This window comes from Siphateles boraxobius, unplaced genomic scaffold (genome assembly GCF_051911475.1).
Source record: "Siphateles boraxobius isolate OS27281-9 unplaced genomic scaffold, OSU_SipBor_1 6, whole genome shotgun sequence".
Classification (NCBI taxonomy): Eukaryota; Metazoa; Chordata; class Actinopteri; order Cypriniformes; family Leuciscidae; genus Siphateles; species Siphateles boraxobius.
The window spans coordinates 24,944,356-24,964,834 of record NW_027509186.1 but is presented as its reverse complement, the minus strand read 5'-3'; the positions used below and the strand labels follow the sequence as shown (position 1 = coordinate 24,964,834).

At 38.0% G+C, this 20,479-nt stretch overlaps 1 protein-coding gene across 5 annotated transcripts in view; it reads right to left on the bottom strand.

Moving 5' to 3' along the window:
* Positions 1-20,479, bottom strand: part of mettl16 (methyltransferase 16, N6-methyladenosine) — a 42,820-nt gene that overhangs the window by 10,585 nt on the left and 11,756 nt on the right. For all 5 annotated transcript variants that reach the window (XM_077208323.1, XM_077208328.1, XM_077208326.1 and 2 more), the window contains 5 exons: positions 8,787-8,974; positions 7,354-7,494; positions 7,152-7,264; positions 6,857-6,999; positions 2,348-2,417 (listed from right to left, as the gene is read on the bottom strand). In XM_077208323.1, the coding sequence (XP_077064438.1) occupies positions 2,348-2,417; positions 6,857-6,999; positions 7,152-7,264; positions 7,354-7,494; positions 8,787-8,974 (655 nt within the window). The remainder of the gene's footprint in view (positions 1-2,347; positions 2,418-6,856; positions 7,000-7,151; positions 7,265-7,353; positions 7,495-8,786; positions 8,975-20,479) is intronic.

The window sequence follows — 20,479 nt, the reverse complement described above, 5'->3', positions numbered from 1 at the left end:
CAGTGCTGAAGTGCCAACTAGCCTCTCCCTATGGAGGATCCCTATACCAATCTAGCGATAAAGCGTTGTGGATTTTTTTTTTGGTTCGCGTACCTACCCGAAGTGATAAGATAAAACAAAATTTTGCATCAAAATTTATAGACAAGACAAGTAGTTTGTTTAGGCAATTAAGGAAGTTTGTAAAGGAATTACAAACCTGCACACATATATTCAAACGCACATAACTATAGAATCAATTCTTAATGCGCATGTGAACGCCATCAGCGTCTATCACAGGTTCGCGTTTAAAGTCTGTTTAGAGAGAACAGTGTCGTTTTAGCGGCCCCTAATTTAATAACAAACTATCATTTAGATGGAAGTGAATCAATCAAAACTAACTTTAGCTGGAAAAACATTTTTCAAGAACCACTATAAAACTAAACCAATCTCTGTTACCTTAAATTATATGTTTATCTCTGTAAAGCTGCTTTGAAACAATCTACATTGTTAAAAGCGCTATATAAATGAGGATGACTTGACTTGAAATAATCTCATTTATCTCCACAATTGTAGATTACAATTCAAATAAAATTAGGAATGCCCAATATGTCAGTATCATATCAGTTATCAGCTAATATTACAGAATGTTTTAATTTATTGGTTTCGGTCAATATCGGATATTTAATTGTACTTACAATTTTTAAATGTAGTTTTTTTATAGCAAATTCAAAAATGAAATAAAATAGAGTACATTATAATTTTGTGATGCCTAAATTTACTGGTGGTAATTCAATTGATTGATTTTACTTTATTTACTTATATATATTTATTTTATTGGCTTTAATTTAGGGAATAAGTCCATCCCTAAATAATATGAATGCGCATTGCAGTAATTGGCCATTTATCGGTTACATATAAATGTTATATTGCATTGCGGTTATGAGTAATGCAGTATTTGTTTTACATTAGATGAGGTTGCAGATGTTTGGAGGAAGGACATTAAATTAAATATGCTTGATTGTCAAGGATGCAAAATCTCACAATGCAAAAAAAGAGAGAGAGATAGGACTGACAAGAAAATTACTTGGGGAAAGATTATGTGGAAGCGTGTATGTGCCGAGTCTATGACCGACACCAGCCCTCCCAGAGGGTCTTAAATACAGCATATAGACCCAGACCTGCCATTCACACAGTGGGGAGTGTGTTTTAACACAGATATGTGGGTGTTAGGGGTGAACTATAGGGTGAAAGCAAGTCCAACTGCTCTTCAGTAAAAAAAAAAACACCATCTGAGTCTGACCTTTGCAGGCGGAAGGCATATACACAAACAACAGATAATAGCAGAGAAAAAGGAGAGGGGAAAGTGAGAGGGTGAACGAGAATGAGAGAAAGAACCTCATTAGCATATTAATTACAGCCACAGTGGCGAGAGGAGGAAGCGGGCTGTCTCCTGGACCTTGGCAAGGTGCACAATGACTTTAATGAGGGGTGACGGGACTCTGACACCTTCAGATGAATCAAACAACACATCAGGCCTGAGTCGAGCAGACTGACTGACACCAGACTAATAACCTGTGAGCAGGACGAAAGCCTTTCATTCACAGATATCACAGCATTCTGACTGTACAGACACAGGTGGGGGTAATCGAGAGGGGCTGGAGAGGTGACGCGAGAGCTAATGATGCCTAATGAACTAATGAAATCTACTCCATTAGCGCTCCCTGTCATGGTGGGTTTATATGCCACGCTAGTGAAACTCATTATGATCAATTAACCTGAAGTCTTGGAGAAACGCCCACACATTTATCTATAAAGAGCCAAGAGAAAATGAAAAAAAATTGCGATGCACAATATATTAGTATCATACAAGTTATCATCAGCCAATATGACAGATTTTTTTAATTTATCGGTATCTGTCGATATTGAATATTTAATTGTGCAGGCTCATTTCCCATATTTTTACATTTAGATTACCTTTGCCATCATCTACCACTCACTTAAAGATAATCATTTATATATAAAATATAATTTATTAATACATTAAAAAGTAAACATTTTATTTTTAGCGAATATATAAAAATAAAAATAAATCCCACTAGTATTACATTTACTGGTGGCATTTAAAATTATTGATTTTATTTTTTATTTTTCAGTTATTTACACAAAATAGTATAGAATTTTAAAACTGGCCATTTAGCAGTTATCAGACATACCATTTTAATTTTAATGTCAGTCAATTTATAGATAATATACGCAAAACAGTATGGAACTTTAATATTGGCCATTTATCAGACATTTAATGAATCAGTCCATTCCGATTTATTTTTTCAGCATTGCAAGAGTACAAAGTGATCCAAGAAAAACGTACCCCTTGTTTCCGCAGCTCATCTTTCAAAGGTGCCAGGCTACACTTCTTTCCCAGCATGCAACTGTACCACCTGTAGACAGAAAAAAAAGGAGTTGTGAAACCACCAGCCAGGACACCTGATCCAGGGGAGCACATCAAATAAACCACAGGACTCAGAGCCGTGGGTTGAATATGGGCTCGCTCTGTGGGAACGGTCAGTTGGGCTACTCTTTATATTTTTAAGATATGAGGCTCAATGATTAATTAAAACCCCCACTTTGACAGGGAGCTTTGATGTTGCGCATGAGACTAAAATCAATGCAAATCCAACATTATAAAAAAAGAGGAGGCTTCATCAGACAGTACCCACAGAGAGGAGGAGGAGGATAACACGGTCTATGGATGATTGGTACTCCAATCTTAATTTTTTAGCTCATTTGATTTCTAAATTGGCAGAATCTTGCTTTTAAACACTGAAGAAAACCTTAAAGGTCAACATGAAGACATTTTATGTCTGTAATGTGACATTTATGAGTTAAAACAGGATATTTAATGAGTAAATGTAGGGCAATATTTAATCGTATTCATCAGGAAGGATTGGATTGTGAAAAGTGGGTCTTACTTATCAGAATATAGCCAGACGTAAACACAAATTTGTTCATTATAGAGAACAGACAGATGGCACACATTTTTAATGAGTATGTGGGGAGAACGTGGTGGCTGAAGGTCAAGTTCACTTTCAAGTGAATTTTAATGGTAACATTTCTTCTTCAAATCCATCGTTATTTCTATTAATGCCGTTTACACTATTGTGTAAAATATATACAATAAATATATTCCATTTTGATCAACATTTTAATCATTATTTTATACGTTATACATGCAGCTTTTATGAGTTCATATAATTTAAAAACTATATTTACAATTTTTAATTATAGATACATTTAATTCATATATATATATATATATATATATATATATATATATATACATATATAGTTTTTAGTCATTTAACTATAATCTATTATAGTTAACTAATATCTATTATCTAGTTCATGGATTTTATACAATGTTAAAAAAGTAATGGCATGTGCTTTTTAAAGTCACTTGAGGCATTTTTTCCAAAGAATAAGAATACTGTAATAAAGGTTATGTCAAGTAGCATGGCATTATTATATGGCATTAATAAATTATTCATGTAATTTATTGTTATGAAAATACCCAGAGATGGCTTCAAAAGCCCAAACCATATAATGTTGTAACCATGTGTTTATTGTCTTCACATTTCATCAGTCAAAGCGTTTCTGCTTTCTATTCAGCTCCAGCAATAGCTGGATGCCGTTGTTCATATAAGGGGTTTCTTGAAACGGTTATTACTTCTATGAGTACGTTTTAGACTTTCTGCGTGAGGGCGCCCTCCGGCTTCTAGTATGAGTGAAACAGACATTACATGAGAGCGTTTAGTGCTCCATAATGCTTACATTGCCTCATTTTGGATAAGAATAAATAGTAGTCTAAAACATAGACTATCTTGTCACTTTAAATTTAAATCGAGACATTCACATTGTCCCATGAAAACCTCTACGTGAACCTACTTGACCGGAAAAAGTAAGAATTTACATTTTATTAAAAGCTCAAAACGTTTGAGTAATATTAGCATATTAAACCATAGTGTGTGAGGTCAAGCTGGCGTCACTGAAAAGTCAAATAGTGTCAGAGGTGGAACAAGTACAGACATTTTTTCTTAAGAAAACGCTTGGATGAATTGTGCACAGAAGACATGATAAAGAGTACACAGGACCAATTATAACTCCATGCTGACTTTACCAACTAACAGACAGTCGTGTAAAGACTACTGCAGACTGACTTTTGTTGGGCGGCGGTTTTGGTTTATCAAGGGGCAATCTAGCACAAGAATGAGGGAGCATAGATGAACACACATTACACTGCATATGGAGCCTTAGGGGCCTGACAATCGTTTCATTTTGTGTGATAAAATATTAAAGAGCCCTAATATCCACACATGTTCTCCAAACTGGAGTGGAGGGAGGCTGTGTGGTACCCCAGCACATGGCACGCTCCATTAATAATAGGGTACTCCAGCATATATCAGGGCTTGAAAAGGGGGTTTACGCATTTTCTTTAATTATCAGGCCCTGAGGAGGAAGTAGTAACAATTACAATTTCAATAGCACAGATTGTTTGGCATGAGGAAAAATCAGAGTTGTATTTAGGATGTAAGAGAGACAGGAGGGGCTGGAGGAAGACTGGCAGTAATTACAGATCTGAGGGGCTGGAGAGGAAGAAGCATCTCAGAGGGCCAATCAGAATGCCTGGCTGGCTCTATGGGCACCTGCTGACGCACACACACACCGCTTTTACAACAGTCTGCTTGCATAGTCTGAACCCATGAGAGAGGGAGCTAGTAGCAGCGAGATGGAATAGAGCCCAGCTTTCCCTGCGGTCACCAGTCAATTCTCAATACATGCAGAAAATGCATAAAACACTCAAATGTTTAAAACTACACGTGATATCTCATGCAAACAGTGAAAATTAAAAGATACCATTCAACTTTTCTATACACACACACAACCACGTTCCTCAACTCATGACATGGTTAATCAGAGCTAATGTTGGTTGCTCTGCTGCCCCTCCGCCTCACTCCAGCGCTCCACTGACAGTCCTGGCACGGGGGGGGGGGAGGGGAGGGGGGGGGGGGATGCTCGTCGTCTGCCCCAGTCACATACACAGCTGCTCCCATCGGGTGCCCGGATACCGCCTCGGGTAATTATTTACTTTCCTTGTCAATTAATTACGCAAACTCTGTGTGACAGAGCCATCCCATGATCCATCTGCCCTACCCCTTTTATCAGCGTGGCTCCTTTCCCTCTGTGGCTCTCAGTATAAAACACCTCCTCTACAGACCTGGACACATGTGGCTGTTTATTCCCTTCTCATTATGATCCTCACAGCCCCTCATGCGTTGACATTGGTGCCAAACGGATCTATCAGTTGCTATTTGGCCATTTTGAGAATTAATACAAGGCCATTTTGGATTATTAACAGAAGTTTGAGTTTCATAGTGCACATTTACTGTTTAAAAAAATGTCTGAATGAATTTAAGTGAATAATGTGTAAAATAATCTCTCTCTCTCTCTATATATATATATATATAGTACTGTAGAAGTCTTATTCTTTTCACTAGAATAAAATGGTTTTAAGTCAGTTATTTATATATTTTGCTCTAGTCTGTCAATAGGAAATATCACTTTACATTTACAAATATTTATTTTGCCATTAATTGTAGTAATCCAGTGAGATATTTGATATTATATTTGAGATAAGACCATCAGCAAGAAGCTTGATGACAAGGAGACTTTTGTTGTTGTGATTATTCAGAAATGGAAGAAATACAAAATGGAAAATCAATCGGCCTCGGTTTGTAGCTTCATGCTAGATCTCGCCTCATGTGGTAAGGATGATCATGAGAAAAATGAGGGATCAGCCCAGAACCACACGGGAGGAGCTTGTTAATGATCTCAAGGCAGTTGGGACCACAGTTACCAAGCAAACCATTGGTAACACACTACGCCGCAATGGATTGAAATCCTGCAGCGCCCGCAAAGTACCCCTTGCTCAAGGCGGCACATGAACATCTAATGATTAAGAGAAGGCTTGGGAGGAAGTGCTGTGGTTGAGCAAAATTGAGCTCTTTGGCATCAACTCAACTCGCCGTGTTTGGAGGGAAAGAAATGCTGACTATGACCCTGAGAACACCATCCCTACAATCAAGCACGGAGGTGGAAACATTATGCTCTGAGACTGTTTCTCTGGTAAGGGTACAGGACGTCTTGGGGTGATGGATGGAGGCCATGTACTGTCAAATCTTGGACGAGAACCGCCTTCCTTCAGCCAGAACACTAAAGTTGAGTCGTGGATGGGTCTTCCAGAATGACAATGACCAAAAACATACCGCCAAGGAAACAACAGAGTGGCTCAAGAAGAAGCACAATAAGGTTTTGGAGTGGCCTAGCCAGACCGTAATCCTATAGAAAATCTGTGGAGGGAGCTGAAATTTTGAGTTGCCAAGCGACAGCCAAAAAAACCTTAAGGATTTAGAGAGGATCTGTAAAAAAGGGAATGGACCAAAATCCCTCCTGAGATGTGTATAAACCTGGTTACCAACTACAAGAAACGTCTTACCTCTGTGCTTGCCAACAAAGGTTTCTACACAAAGTACTAAGGCATGTTTTGCTTGGGGATCAAATACTTATTTCACTTACTGAAATACAAATCAATTTATAACCTTTATATAATGTGTATTTTTTCGGGATTTTTTGGTTGATATTCTGTCTCTATCCGTTAAAATAAACCTACCATAAAAATTACAGACCCTTTATTCCTTCAAAATAAATCAAATAATTATTTCCCTCACTGTATATGTATATGTATATATATATATATATATCAGTTTTAACTATACTTTTTATTTAGGGTGGTCCTATTTGTGATTGTGTGTGTGTGTGAGACCTAAGCCTCTTCTTTAGTTGCAGACTGTCATGGATGATCCTTTTCACAAACTCCAGCTCTCCACCCTCTGCCATGATCTCAGTGACACCCCCTGTGTTGATGGAGCTGGGCGGAGGTCTGCGGGAGTTTCTCGAATTCACCCCCTGATGGAAATTACAGAAAAAAGGGGAAGAAATGGAAGAATGAATGGATAACAGCTATTGTCATGTGCACAAAGAGATAGATATTGCTGGAGGGAGGGAGGGGGGCTGGGGGTGGTAGGTAATGTCTGTTGAAACACTGGAGCTGAATGTACCTTTGCTTCTAACTGGTTGGCAAAGAAAGGAGGATTGCACATGCAGAAATCGTAGACAATGGATTCTTCCTTTAGCGCATCCATCAGCAGAGTCTTTTGGGGCACCTTTACCACTGCAACACACACATTTAAGCGGTTCAGAGGGTTAAATTACATATAAAACTGTCAAGCTCTCTCACTGCATCACACAAACCATACCTACCTTTAATGAGCTCTGCCAGGTGGTTTTGCTCAACGTTCTTCTTCGCATAATTAAAGCAGATGTCATCCACTTCTGTGGCGAGGAAGAACCAGCCATTCATTGTGGCTCCAAGCAGGGGATAAATACAGGAAGCACCAGTACCTGCACACAGCCAAAACCCATCATATCACAAGCTTAAATATAAATGAAATATGATCTGCCTGAGTCTTTATGTAAACATATTCTTCATGTAGTGACGACACTTCAGATCAAAAGTGAGATTCAAAAAATTGTGAATACTTTGTTATTGTATCAAAACTGAGCACAGAATGAGGGAGCATTCTGAGTCTAGTTAACAGGGATGAGTATTCACTGTGCAACTTATTAGTTAACTAAATTTGTCATCTAGGAAAGGAGAAATCAGATGTTATGTTGATACTCCTAACTGTATTTCTGGATGGATGTTGATAAAAAAAAGTAATAACAAAATGAAATAAAATAAAATAAAAAATACAATATAATAAAATAAAATACAATGAAATTAATAAAACATGCAAATAAATAAATAAAATACTATTAAATAAAAAATTCAGTACAATAAAACCTGAATAAATACCTGAGCCATTTACATATAAAAATATGAAGATAATTCACTAGTCAGCTATACTACAAATGCTTTGATGCATGCTATATTTTTGTATTTTTTGCTGCAAAACATATGGAATTAAAAAAAATTACAATAGCAATTCCAAATGAAATTGTTACACAAACAAAATTTTACTACTAAACGTTAGGACTCTCAAGTAAGTATTAGTATGATAATATGAAGTGCAAGCGACTGCCTGACAGAGTGACGTATGAATATAATGCAGTTAGACTGAGGCAGGACCGCTATGGCCATCCATTATCCAGTCAGCAGGCCTTAAAATGGACTGAAATTTATCAGACCTGAACAAAGATGATACCCATAAGGTCTGAATAAAAGAGATTTGGGGTTATTCATCATGTGTGTGACACTAACACCACTAATATCATCCCATAGTTGACAAAGGTCTTCCATCTGCAATCTAACCCAATCAGCAGAGCCACAACTATACCACTCACACAATCTGACAAAACGGCCAAAGACGTCCATCTGAATGTGTATGGATGCAAAACCAATGCTTTCAAGGAGACGAAATAAAGACACAACATTTCAGAGACTTTTCCGTATAGTTGCTAAAGTATTTATAGAGACAGGACAGGGAGGATGGATGTGACGATGGTGGAATATTTTAATCCAGAGGATCTGGTGGCATGCGACTGCCAGCACTGTCTTACTCTCCTCCAGCCTGTGTGTGTGTGTGTGTGTGTGTGTAAACCAATAAGCAGCACCTGCCAAACCCCGTTCCACCAGCCTGCGGGACCGCAAAGAGCATTAACAGGATAACACCAGTGAGTCTGAGCTGGCATACCAATGTCGATGCCCCTCCGTGGGTTCCCCTGTCCCCCAATCAGGTCCTCCACCCAGTGGATGTAGTTAAGGCGGAGCGGCACAGTGGGAATGAGCCGTTCCAGAGGGATCTCGATGGTTAGGCCAAAATCCTCTTTCAACAGGGTGCATGTGAGAGCCCGAACAGCCTCTGGGTCTTTAAAGTTGAGCCTGTGGGAGGGATGAGGTTTAGTGGGGGGTTATAGACAAAAAAGTACAGGGGGGCAGCTAATAGCCATTCTTGAAAACATACCACATAGCCTCTTCTCAATTCATTAGTGCTGAATGAAACCATGCAAAGAAACACAATGAAGCACCAGCTGCTGTTGGTTTTTCAAAAATGTTTTAACTCTTTCGCCGCCATAGTGAAAACATGGATTGGCGGAAAATTCCGTCTGTCATGCAAACTCTGGATCCAAAAACAAGCGAAGCAACAGCAGAAACGAGTGATAGAAGCATTGCTGCTTACGCATCTGTAAGATAATAGCATATAAATTAAAACTGCCTAACGTTACTGAAATGTTGACCCAGGAAAAGGTATAGGACTGTGCTTTGAGGGTGTTGATGGACACAATCTACTCAATCTATATCATTCTCAATCCGATCCGGACCTAGTCTTTGACAAAAATAAAATGTTGCTTAACCACATTCTTACCCATTCAAGTGTTGATAAAAAAGAATACATGAAGCTAGAATATAATATATATTTTCTGTTTGTTTGTTTAAAAGCAGAGGCACTGTTCTTTTAATATATTGTATGTTCAGATATTCATACAACAAAATATTCTGGGGGCCATGAAAGGTTTGTGAAAATGATCAAAAATGCTGGCGCTGGCAACTAAAAAAAAAAAAAAAAAAAAAAAAAAAAAAAAGCTGGCAGTGAAAGAGTTAATGTAGAAATATATATATATATATATATATATATATGTATATATATATATAAAAGCTTTAATGCACTTACCAAAATTACAAAAGCAGTCAAATGTCTTGTTTTGATGACAAAAAGAAATATTCAAAATGTAATTTAACTTGCAATCTGTGGAAAATTTTGTTTTCTCAAAATCTTTAATTTACGGTCACTGTTTGAAGGTAGTAAAACACCCACAGATGTAGCAGAAAACATCTGGGTCATGTTTGTATTTTCTTCTTTCTTCTGTCACTGGCCATAATTATAACCTTGAAATCAGAATTACACATACAATAACGTCATACGTGCAAAAATCAGCAGAGTATTGAACAAAAAGTTCTAGCCTGGTTCAGAGGAAGATAGGAATTATGTCTTTGTGACAGCCCTTGCCTTCACCTTAAAAATGGTTGCCGAAAACAAAAATGCTATGAAATGCACATCATATTTTGTGGGGAAGTGATGTGCTAGAGCAAAATGCACTATTTTCAAAAAAACTAAAACTATTGGATCTCATTCTGCAAATATGATGTAGTCATCACCAAGATTAGTCATATTCACTCCTAATTCTTAATGTACATCTTAAAGCATTCAGTGGTGGTAATATCACGTTTCTGCGGGAGGCGAGGAGGGTCAGAGGTGTAATCAGGGTGCTTCGTACACTCACACCTCAATAGATGTAATTAAACACTCCATGCAGCAGTCCATGTCTGGCACCTCTGAAGAGAAGCAAGATGCGCATGTTAACCGCACGGCTATGATGCTGTTGAACAAAGCCATGGTGTGTGAAATGCTATTTTGCAGAGCCTTTAAAAACACCTGCACCCCACCCTAAGCTTTAGAGCTCTCATCACAAAAGGACTATGCGACATTAAGGAGAGAATGTGTTCTTTAAGTAATGGCTGTGCTGGGCTTAAAGGGATGTGCAAGCATTATGAAATTAGAAAAAGTGCTTTAGCCCAAAACAGCCTGATGACTGTGATATTACATTTGATGCAAATATGTTAAAGATGGAAATGTCAATGTGCAAGAAAAAAGAACACACTGCAAATCTGTTTGGCTACTCATTGGGATGGATGGCCGATTGCTGGTAGGCTAGAGGAAGATAGCAGTCATGTTTTATGAAATGGTTAGACCCTGGTGAGAAGCTGTGATTTAGGAAGAGCATTTTTTTTCAATGTTGACAAATATGATACTCCAAAAAAATATAAATAAAATAGAATTGATATGACAATCAGGTTTAAAGCTTATAAGATGTGTGGGACAACCTAAAACCACTCACAGCTTAATAGCATTGGCTGATAACTGTAGAAATAAAAGCAACCATTATAAATCCTATTAAAGGATATAACTATAATGCATACACCTATGTAATGGTGTCCAAATCTAAAACTACCAGATTATGAAAAAAAAAAAATATATATATAGAAATAGAAGAAAAGGTTAATGACTTAAAATTAAGAAATATATTAAATAGTTAATACATTTTCAAAACTTGCTACATTAACATTTTATTAAATTATTTAAGGTTTTTAAGTCGTCGCTTATTCTCACCAAGGCTGCATTTATGTGATGAAATCATCCAGTAAATATGCTAAGGTCAAAACGTTTCCTAAATCAGCACTTTGGAGAAGGCTCTGAGATGGTGTAATATTCGTTCTGATGATGGGAAAGAATTATCTAGTTATGCAAACTATTCTCAGAGGGTGCTGCATATATTCACTGGCAATTTGAAATGCATCTCCAAAGTGGCGCTTTAGGAGACGTTTGGCTTCAGCATAACTTCTGTTTGCGTTCATGTAGAGACAGCTTTGAATTAGTTCCCTAGTTCAGCTGTGGTCTACTGCTCTAGATAATACAATCAGTTTTGGCTGCTATTTGTTTTCTCCTCATGAATGGCCTATATTCCAGAGGATCACCACTGAAAACTGGAATCTCCCTTGTAGGAAGTGAGACTTGTTTCTGCTGAGTCACAAATAGATCAGCCAGATTGCGTTGTCTTAGCAGGACAGGACCGAGATCAATACTAGTGATGTTAGAATTTCTAGCTTTTCTGTGCCTGTATCTATCCTCTGCTGGACAGCTTGTGTCATTGTGAGTGTAGTTGCTGTTTGATTAGAAGTAAGTTTCGAAGCATTTTGAGTTTCCCACTGCCATTCTTGTTCCAAAATATACCCTCAAATTTTACCAATGTCAAGGCAACACTCCACGTGCGTTGTGTCAAGACGCCCCAAAGAACAGAGGGGCGGAGTGAGCAAAGCTCATTATCATTTAAAGGCATAAGCACTGAAACGGCGTGCTCAAAACAGAGCTGTTTTTGACCAGGTAAAATTAGTGTTTTCTTACAATACTAATGAGAATTTTTAATAAAAGTATATTACAAAGTTTTCATTTAGACTCTAAAGATTCATATTAACTTATTATATGACCCCTTTAAGAACAAATGGTCTTTGTTTTGTTTGCCTCAAAAAAAGGGACATCTGACAAAAGCTTGCAAAAAGCATCTCACCTGACAAATTTGCTTTGGTGAAACATCCTTTGGTGTTGCACATCAGAAACACTTCATTTAATAGAGGCTCACCTTATCCACTAATTGACAAGCACAAGAAAGAGGACAATACTACAAAAGTTAAATACATGGCTGTGGTAGCTACAGAGCATAAAGGGGCCGGCACAGCCGATTGTAAACTTGCAATCATACCAGTAAAAGTGAAAGCCTCCAAGGGTAGTAGAGTGTTTCAGACATGCACGTTTTTAAACCCTGGAAGCTCAGCCACATTCTGAGACAGCTGAATATAGCTTGCAAACGATCGGAGATTTTGCTCAGAACAATTGGGCAGGAGAAGCCAATAAAAACCTTTAGGTTGAGTGGCTTAGAAGTAAACCAACTGGGCAGCAACTACTTCATAGAATTGCCCAAAAATTTCACACAAGGGTCAATTCCTATTGGTCAGGAGAATATACACAGGGAATAGGATATGAAGAAATGGTCATACCTGAAAGATGTTCAACTGGCAACCTACCCACAGATGCACAGGGACGACCATTCGTGTCCTCTAATGGAATCTCAGTGGCTAAACTGAATAAATTACTTGAGGAGCAGTACAATAATAACTTCTCAGAACAAGCATACAATGAGAAATCTGAACTTTCCTTTGAGGACAAAAGATTCCAGGAAATTGTGAATAACTACATCAAGAAACAGGATGACCATTACCAGATAAATCTTCCATTTCATAGACCCAGCCTCACCCTACCTGACAAAAAAGATATCAGACCAATGAGCCTTGAGTATACTCAAAATGTTTAGAGAGGATGAAGCATTCCTGTCAGAATACAGGAACTTTATATGTAATATCCTTAAAAAGGGTCATGCAGAGTAAGTGCCAAAAAAGGAATTCAGCCGAAACAATGGTAGAGTATGGTATATTCCCAATCATGTAATCTAACATAAAAGTAAAAAGAAAATCAGTAGTATTTGAATGTACCTCTTCATTTCAAGGAACCACACTGAATTCCAGAAGTGATGGCAATGCCAGAGGGGTTCAAGCACCCAGCCCTTTTACCCAATGATAGTCATTTGTGTAGACTATTAATGGATCACATTCACAAAATGTGGTAGGAGCCAATTACTTGCTAAGCTCTATAAGAGATCCTGGATAATACAGGTAATGCTACTTCCAGAAATTCATCAGAAATTGCCTGTTCTGTAGGCATTGGCATGAATCTGCAATAGAGCAAAAGATGGCCGACGTACCTCTGAGCTGTATCACACCTGACTTACCACATTTCAATTCAATTCAATTCAATTCAATACTTTATTGCCATACAACTCGTTGCAAGTTGTTAGGGATTTGCTTCAGTGTGCTCGTTCAACAAAAAACATAAATCAACACAAACAATATCCCACATGGGATTTCAGTCATGTTGGAATCGATTACTTTGGTCCCATTGAGGTAAAGGGGTCAAAACTCGCGTCTAAAGATCTGGGGTGATTTTCACCTGCTACAACACTAGGGCTATCCATCTCGAAATGGCTTATTCTTTGAACACAGATTCCTGTATTTGTGGCCTCAGGAGATTTATCTGTAAAGGCCAAGTTAAAAGATAATTTCTGATAATGGAACCAACCTTGTCAGGGCAGAGTAAGAACTTGCTGATATCAACCAAGACAGGATACAGTAGACACTGCTGATAGAGAATGTAAAGTGGACATTTAATCCCCCTTTAGACCCTCTAAAGGTGTATGGGAACGAATCATACGAATCCTTAAAAATATTCTATATTCTGGCTTGAGACAGCAGACCCTACAGACTAGGGATGGGACAGTATGAAAATTTCATATCACGATTATAGTGACCGAAATTATCGTGATTATCAATATTATCACGGTTTTGTTAAAACAAGATTAAAGTGTTTAAAAAGAACTGATGCTCACACCGAAAACATTTCAACAAGTTTTATATTTGAGAATCAACAAACAAATACAACAAGCAGCTCTATGCACTTTTTAAAGTAAGATTCTATTCTGTGGCATTTCCTTCCTTATAACGACCGTCGTCAATAGCAACGCATTATAACCTCTGTGATTATAACACAGAGCACATCCATGTATCACAACGGACACGCGCTCTCATTTCATTCAAATAGAACTTGTCATCTTGCGTATCCGTTTTTGATTGCATTGAAAATGAAATCAGAGTTGATTTATTGTTTACAGAATTTGATAATACTGTTGTGATCATCTTGTCTGGACGAGTTTTGTACGCTGTACAAAATGGATTTAACAGGTAAGAATAGAGACATTAATCTCTATTCAATATGTCCCCGTAATTATGTGGTAAAAAAAATCAGTGTTATAAGTGTACAATGAATATACATTATTATCTCTTAATAGTCTTGTTTGAACTTGTTCGTTCGTCTATGGCTCAAAGCCACTTGCTGTGAACTTTTCTTCGTGGAAGCTTCTCGTTTATTTCAAGTGACTGAGATAAAATATTTCAACTCAAAACAACATTTTGTGCTAAATTATTTCCTTAAGTAATTATAATTAATTACTTATTAATTAAGTAGTTTTAGTATTGAGATTAAAGTTAACTTGCCTTGTGTTCGCTACAACAGTGTGTGATGGTCACACAGGACGACTCGGCAGATTTGAAGTGTTTAGCCTAACGTTTCCTCTATCGCAGCGACTTTTTGTGTGCATGTTCTGCAGACAGGGTGACCATCCTCGATTAAGTTTCCCTCAGGATTTTTGTAAATGCCAAAATATGACCATCCCTCAGATTTGGTCCTCTTAAAAGGCTGAAAAATCTCCAGAGCACGGTCACTGCCTTCCGCCATTCCTTCTCGAGAAAAAAAAAAAAACCCAACAACATTGCGCGCCTGCGTCAGACAGTTGCTGGCTGGACAGGATTTATAGTGAGTTATTAAAATCGTGAAAATCAAACACGGTTATAATGATAATTGAATTTTAAACGATATTACCAACCGTCAGTACATTTTATTGTGGTTTATAGTGAAACCGGTAATCGTCCCATCCCTACTACAGACTGATCTTTGTGAAGTGGGGGCCATACTCAATGATCGCTAAATTACCACAGTGTCTGAGGATGCTAAGGATCCAGAAGCTTTCATCCCCAATCACCTACTTCAGATTAAAGAAATTCCTATACTGCCTCTCGGTCTCTTTCAGAAGGATGACATCTATTCCAGAAGATGGAAGCAAGTACAGTATCTGCAACCTTTTCTAGAAACGATGGATTAGAGAGTACCTCCAACTAGGGGTGTCATGATTTCAATTTTAAATCGAAATCGACTGAAATTAAGTCACAATCTCGAACTTCGAATTAAAAAATGGAATCTTCGATGCTGCCACGCCCCCATGTCACGGCCGTGATGGGAAGTTCTGATCATTTTACTGACTCTCTTGTTCGATCTCGTTCATCAAAATGAACTAATATTTTTTCTAGTCATTTCGTTCATTTCAGGGCCTTTAAATGTTATACTTTTAACAGGCAAATTCCCCAAACACTTCCACCTACGAAATCTTGATCATATTCTGAATTAAGAAATCATTATAATGCAGTCAAACATAATTTACAGGGAACAAAAATAATTACTTTACCTTCCGAGTCCTTGTTCATTTGTCGCGACAGAGGCAATGAACAGATCGTTCATGAACAACTCATCACGCCGCGGAAAAAAACCCACACGTGTTGAAAGGCTGTGAGTCCTCTAACTTAGCTACAGCCAGCCACAACATAAAGCATGGCAACTGCAAATGCAGGAGACCCATCGACGGAACTTGAACCCCCTCCTCTTTCACTGAAGTGTGGAAGTATTTTGGATTTCCGGTCAGTTATGTTGACAACGTTTGCGTTGTCGACAAATAAGCCACAGTTTGCAAGCTCTGCTATGTGCGTGTAGAAGAATATGAAAATATAAAAATCACAGTTGTCATCTGCCCATAGAAATGTAAATAGTTAAAGGGTCACTCCCCCTCTGGAAAGATGAATGTGTATTTAAAATGGGTAATATATGTATAAGAAATGTGAAATTATTTTTGAATTTGGAGCTTTCTAGACTGAGAAAAGACAAAAAATGTATTTTTGGCTTATGTGGATTAAAGACAACAACTCCCAGAATGCACTTGCTTCGCTGCCCTAGGAGGCCACGCCTACCGGTAACAGAGCGCAGTAGTTAAACAAGTCTAGACTACTAGTGAGTCTCCGTGAGTCTGCCCGAAAATGTGTTTCGAGATTGCCCAAAATGTCCGGGATTCGGCTTTTGCGTTCTACAGTCGCCATTCATCATGTTTACTGTGGCGAGCAGGACGAGTGAAGGCCGTGTGGAGAACGACGCGAGGCCGGTGGCGGGATTACTGATGATCGACACCTGTGAGACGCACCGGTCTCGTATCTCTCACGGAGGAGCGGGAATTTTCTTAGCAATGTTAAAATGCACATCAACCGATCACTTGTTTAGCGTTCATGTAAACACTACTTTCAGATTCACCAATCAGAATGAATTCAGTTAGATTGAAACAAAAGCTGTGCATGTAAACAATGAATGGCGACCACAGAAAGCAAAAGCTGAATCCCGGACATTGAAGGCCGGACGTGTCTGGGAAAAAGAGGACGGTAACCCCTAAAGTTACTACTCAGCTTTCTCCACAGAACAAGAGCCTGCTAGCTTACCTTCCAAAAAAGATGGCTGACACTATGTGTAATCCCAATCCTCCATAATGCATCCGTCTGCGTATTCAGTACCTTCGTCCATATTTTCAAAAAGTTTCTGCCGGTGAAATCAAACGCACTGGCACTGATCTGTGATTGGTCTGTTAGCGCATTAGGTCCAGCCCCCTATGGGCGGGTTTGAAAGGGTGAGATCTAGTGCTTGTAGTCTTTAAAGAAATCCCCCGTCTTACACTTCCTCCAACAATGACGTAAAATGACGATTTTTGCGTCATTGTAGGAGGAAGTGAAAAAGGTAAATAGAGGATTTCTCTCGTCTCAGGGGAAAATGAGAGAGTGTTGCACGACCATTCAATAGTATAACTGTGTTTCTAACAATGGAAAGCTTAATGCAAATGGGTGGAGTGACCCTTTAATATTTTGACAGTATTTTAGCAATATTTTAGTAATATTTTAGCAGTTCTCTTTCCATATCCCTCTGTAAGAAGAACTTGAAACTGCAAAAATGTTACATTTGTCTTGTTCTATTATAAAAAAAATGTTAGTGTTTTTGACAACTCAAAGAGTAGCTCTAAACAACATATCCGTCTTTAGGAAGAACATGAAAGAATGAAAAAATAAAGTCATCATTCTCAGGGGATAAAAAGTAGTTATCTGTGTGGTATATGTTCAACTGTTCGGAAATAGTGTAAGACACTTAGGCTAATTGTTCAGAGAAGACTATGGACATGGCTGTTTTAATTTTTTTGTTTGTTTTGTTGTGAACTTGAATGTCATCTTCTGTGAAGAAGACTGCAGTTACAAAAGAGAAACCAGATGGCAGGTTATTTTGCTTAAGTTTCCGATTGACTGAATATATAAGTTATTGTTACATTTATGTTGTTATTAAATATTTTAAATTTGACAATGTAGTGTGTGGTACATTGCGAACAAAGGTCATTATTATATTGCATAAAAGTCTAGTCTAAAAATTGCATAGGAAACTGTGCTTAAAAAAAAAAAAAAAAAAAAAAAAATCGAGAATCGAATCGAACCGTGACCTTAGAATCGAAAATGTAATCAAATCAAGGCTTTGGAGAATCGTGACAGCCCTATCTCACAAAAGAGGTAGAAGTGGAACAAAATTGAAATCTTAAGACTGATGATATCGTGCACATCATTGACGATGCTTCAACATGGAAATCTTGGCTTTTAAGACGAGTAGTGAAAACATTCCCAGACAACAGAGGATATGTGTGTCAGGTTAAAGTGAGGACAAAGAACAGCATCCTAAAGAGGCCTATTAGCAAAAATTCTTCTTCTTAATGGACATTATGTGAGAGTGGACTGCAAAGAAACTGGGCTAAAATGCTAATTTTTGTTTTTGTTTTTTGTTGTTCTTGTGAACTATGGCTCCTTTTGAATTAACTATTAGAATTGTTAAAACCATTGGCAATTAGGGGCCATGATGCTGGAACTATTCCAGATTTATAACTAATGATTTAACGTGATTAAGTTAAGTTTGAGAATTGTGTGTAATATTATATCTGTATGATTATTGCTTCGAATATTATGAATGTTGACTCTTATTGTGGTTGCGTAAAGAGTATTTAGGAAGGGTTGTAAGGGTTAAGTATGGTGGAGTCCAAGAGCCAGCATAAACTTTTGTCATAAAAAGACTTTTGCAAAAACCACTATGTTGAGACGCATACTCCCTACTATATAGTAGGCGAAAAACAGTATGTGACAAAAGATGTATGTCCAAATTCACAGAACTCATTTGACTAGACTTTGTGCTCCTTTAGCAATAATGGTCATTAGCCATTGGACCACCCAGTTCTTTGGATATCGGCATCAGCCATTAAGGAACATCAGTGGACCACAGTCTTTTACATTGCAAGAATAATTTATTCCAATACAAATGAGACCACAACACAAGAGAGGAAACATTTGTCATGTGAAAAATCCAATACACTTCTATCTTTATAATTTATTAACACATTAGCCATAATTAATCCAGTTTTTCAATCCAGCCTATTAATCTTGAAAATGTGACCTTGGGAATTAAATATGAATATGGATGTCATAGAAGGTTTCCATGGTTACCACTTAACAGGATTAACTACAGTAATAAAGCCTTCATGAAGCACACATGTCGACAGTAAATAAAACAAAAGCTCTGTAAAGAATAAAGTGTGGACTTTACAAAGAGGGCCAGATATGGTATAATGGAGATCAAGCAGCTCAGCTGGTCGCCACACAGTGTGTAAATGATCCGGTTTAACTGTGGCTGACCTTGCATCCGTCAGGTCATAATCAGTGTGCAGAGGACGAGGCAGTGAGAGCCGTTAACCTGCCCTCTATTTTTAGCCTCCATGTGAATCGCTCGGCTCACAGGACGAACACCAAGTGCCGCAGCCCAGCCGTCTCCACAGTAACTGCTATAGCGCATGTGAGGAGCTCACCCACCCCGCAGAGGAGTGTGTGTTAGTAGAGCACAAGCGGTGTGGATGTGTGTTAGTGTGTGAGAGGACGGTGATGCTGACGTGAGTTGGGTGTGTATATGGGCAGATCAGCTACAGGATGAGAAACTCAGAAACAGCAACCCTCTGACTCAAGGACACAGACTGGAATGAACGATGAAAAGCATACTGTTAGCTGCAAAAGGATGGTTTATCAAGTAGAAATCAGAAGATTCAGAAAGAGATGTGTCTGAATATCACAAAAATCTAAATAACAACAAATATTGCAGTCACGCTAAAGAAGGTTCATATCAGAAGGGGTGCAAACCAAAAATTACAAAAACATATACTACAATGTAGGATTGCAATTTATGTGAAATCTGAGTCCTGAAGCACAGTTTTAACCAATCATACTAACCCAACTGCGCAGCATGGGTCTACCCATCAGCACCATCATCAGCAGCAACACAAGGTCACCTCTACAGCTTACATTTAAATACGTTTCAATACCCTGAACTCAAACGCTTCCAAAGCCGACCATTAGCAAACAAAGCATAGATGCTGAAAACAATCCACAGCTTTTTGTTGTATTCTGTAAGAACAAAGAATCTAGCTGTGCTGTTTTAATAAGATAATAAAGAGCCGAGTGGTCTTTTGTGAGGATTGACGTTCCACCAACTGTCAGGTTTTCTTTGGTTTTGTCAGCATCTCAAATCTCCAGTCGACCAGGATCTCATTTCAACTTAACACTGCAGTAAACACAAGCATGGTGAATATCCTGGGGACGTTCACCTCTGAGATTTGAGATTACAAGAGTATGGTTTCTGAAATTTTGAAAATATAAACTAAAAGGCAAACTGTAGTCACATCATTTAAAATAAATCCTGTCATTATTTACTTATACCTACATTGTTCCTCTATGACTCTTTCTGTGGAAAAGAAAACAAAAGATAATTTGAAGAATGTCTAAGCTGCACTTTACCAAACAAAAGTGAATGGTGCCCAGGGGCTGTCAAACTCCCATTAGAGCATCATAAAAGTGGTCCATGCAACTTATGAACTGTATTTAAAATCTTCTGAAGCCATGCAATATTTTAGTGTAATGAATAGAATGAAATAAGTCATTATTCACTTA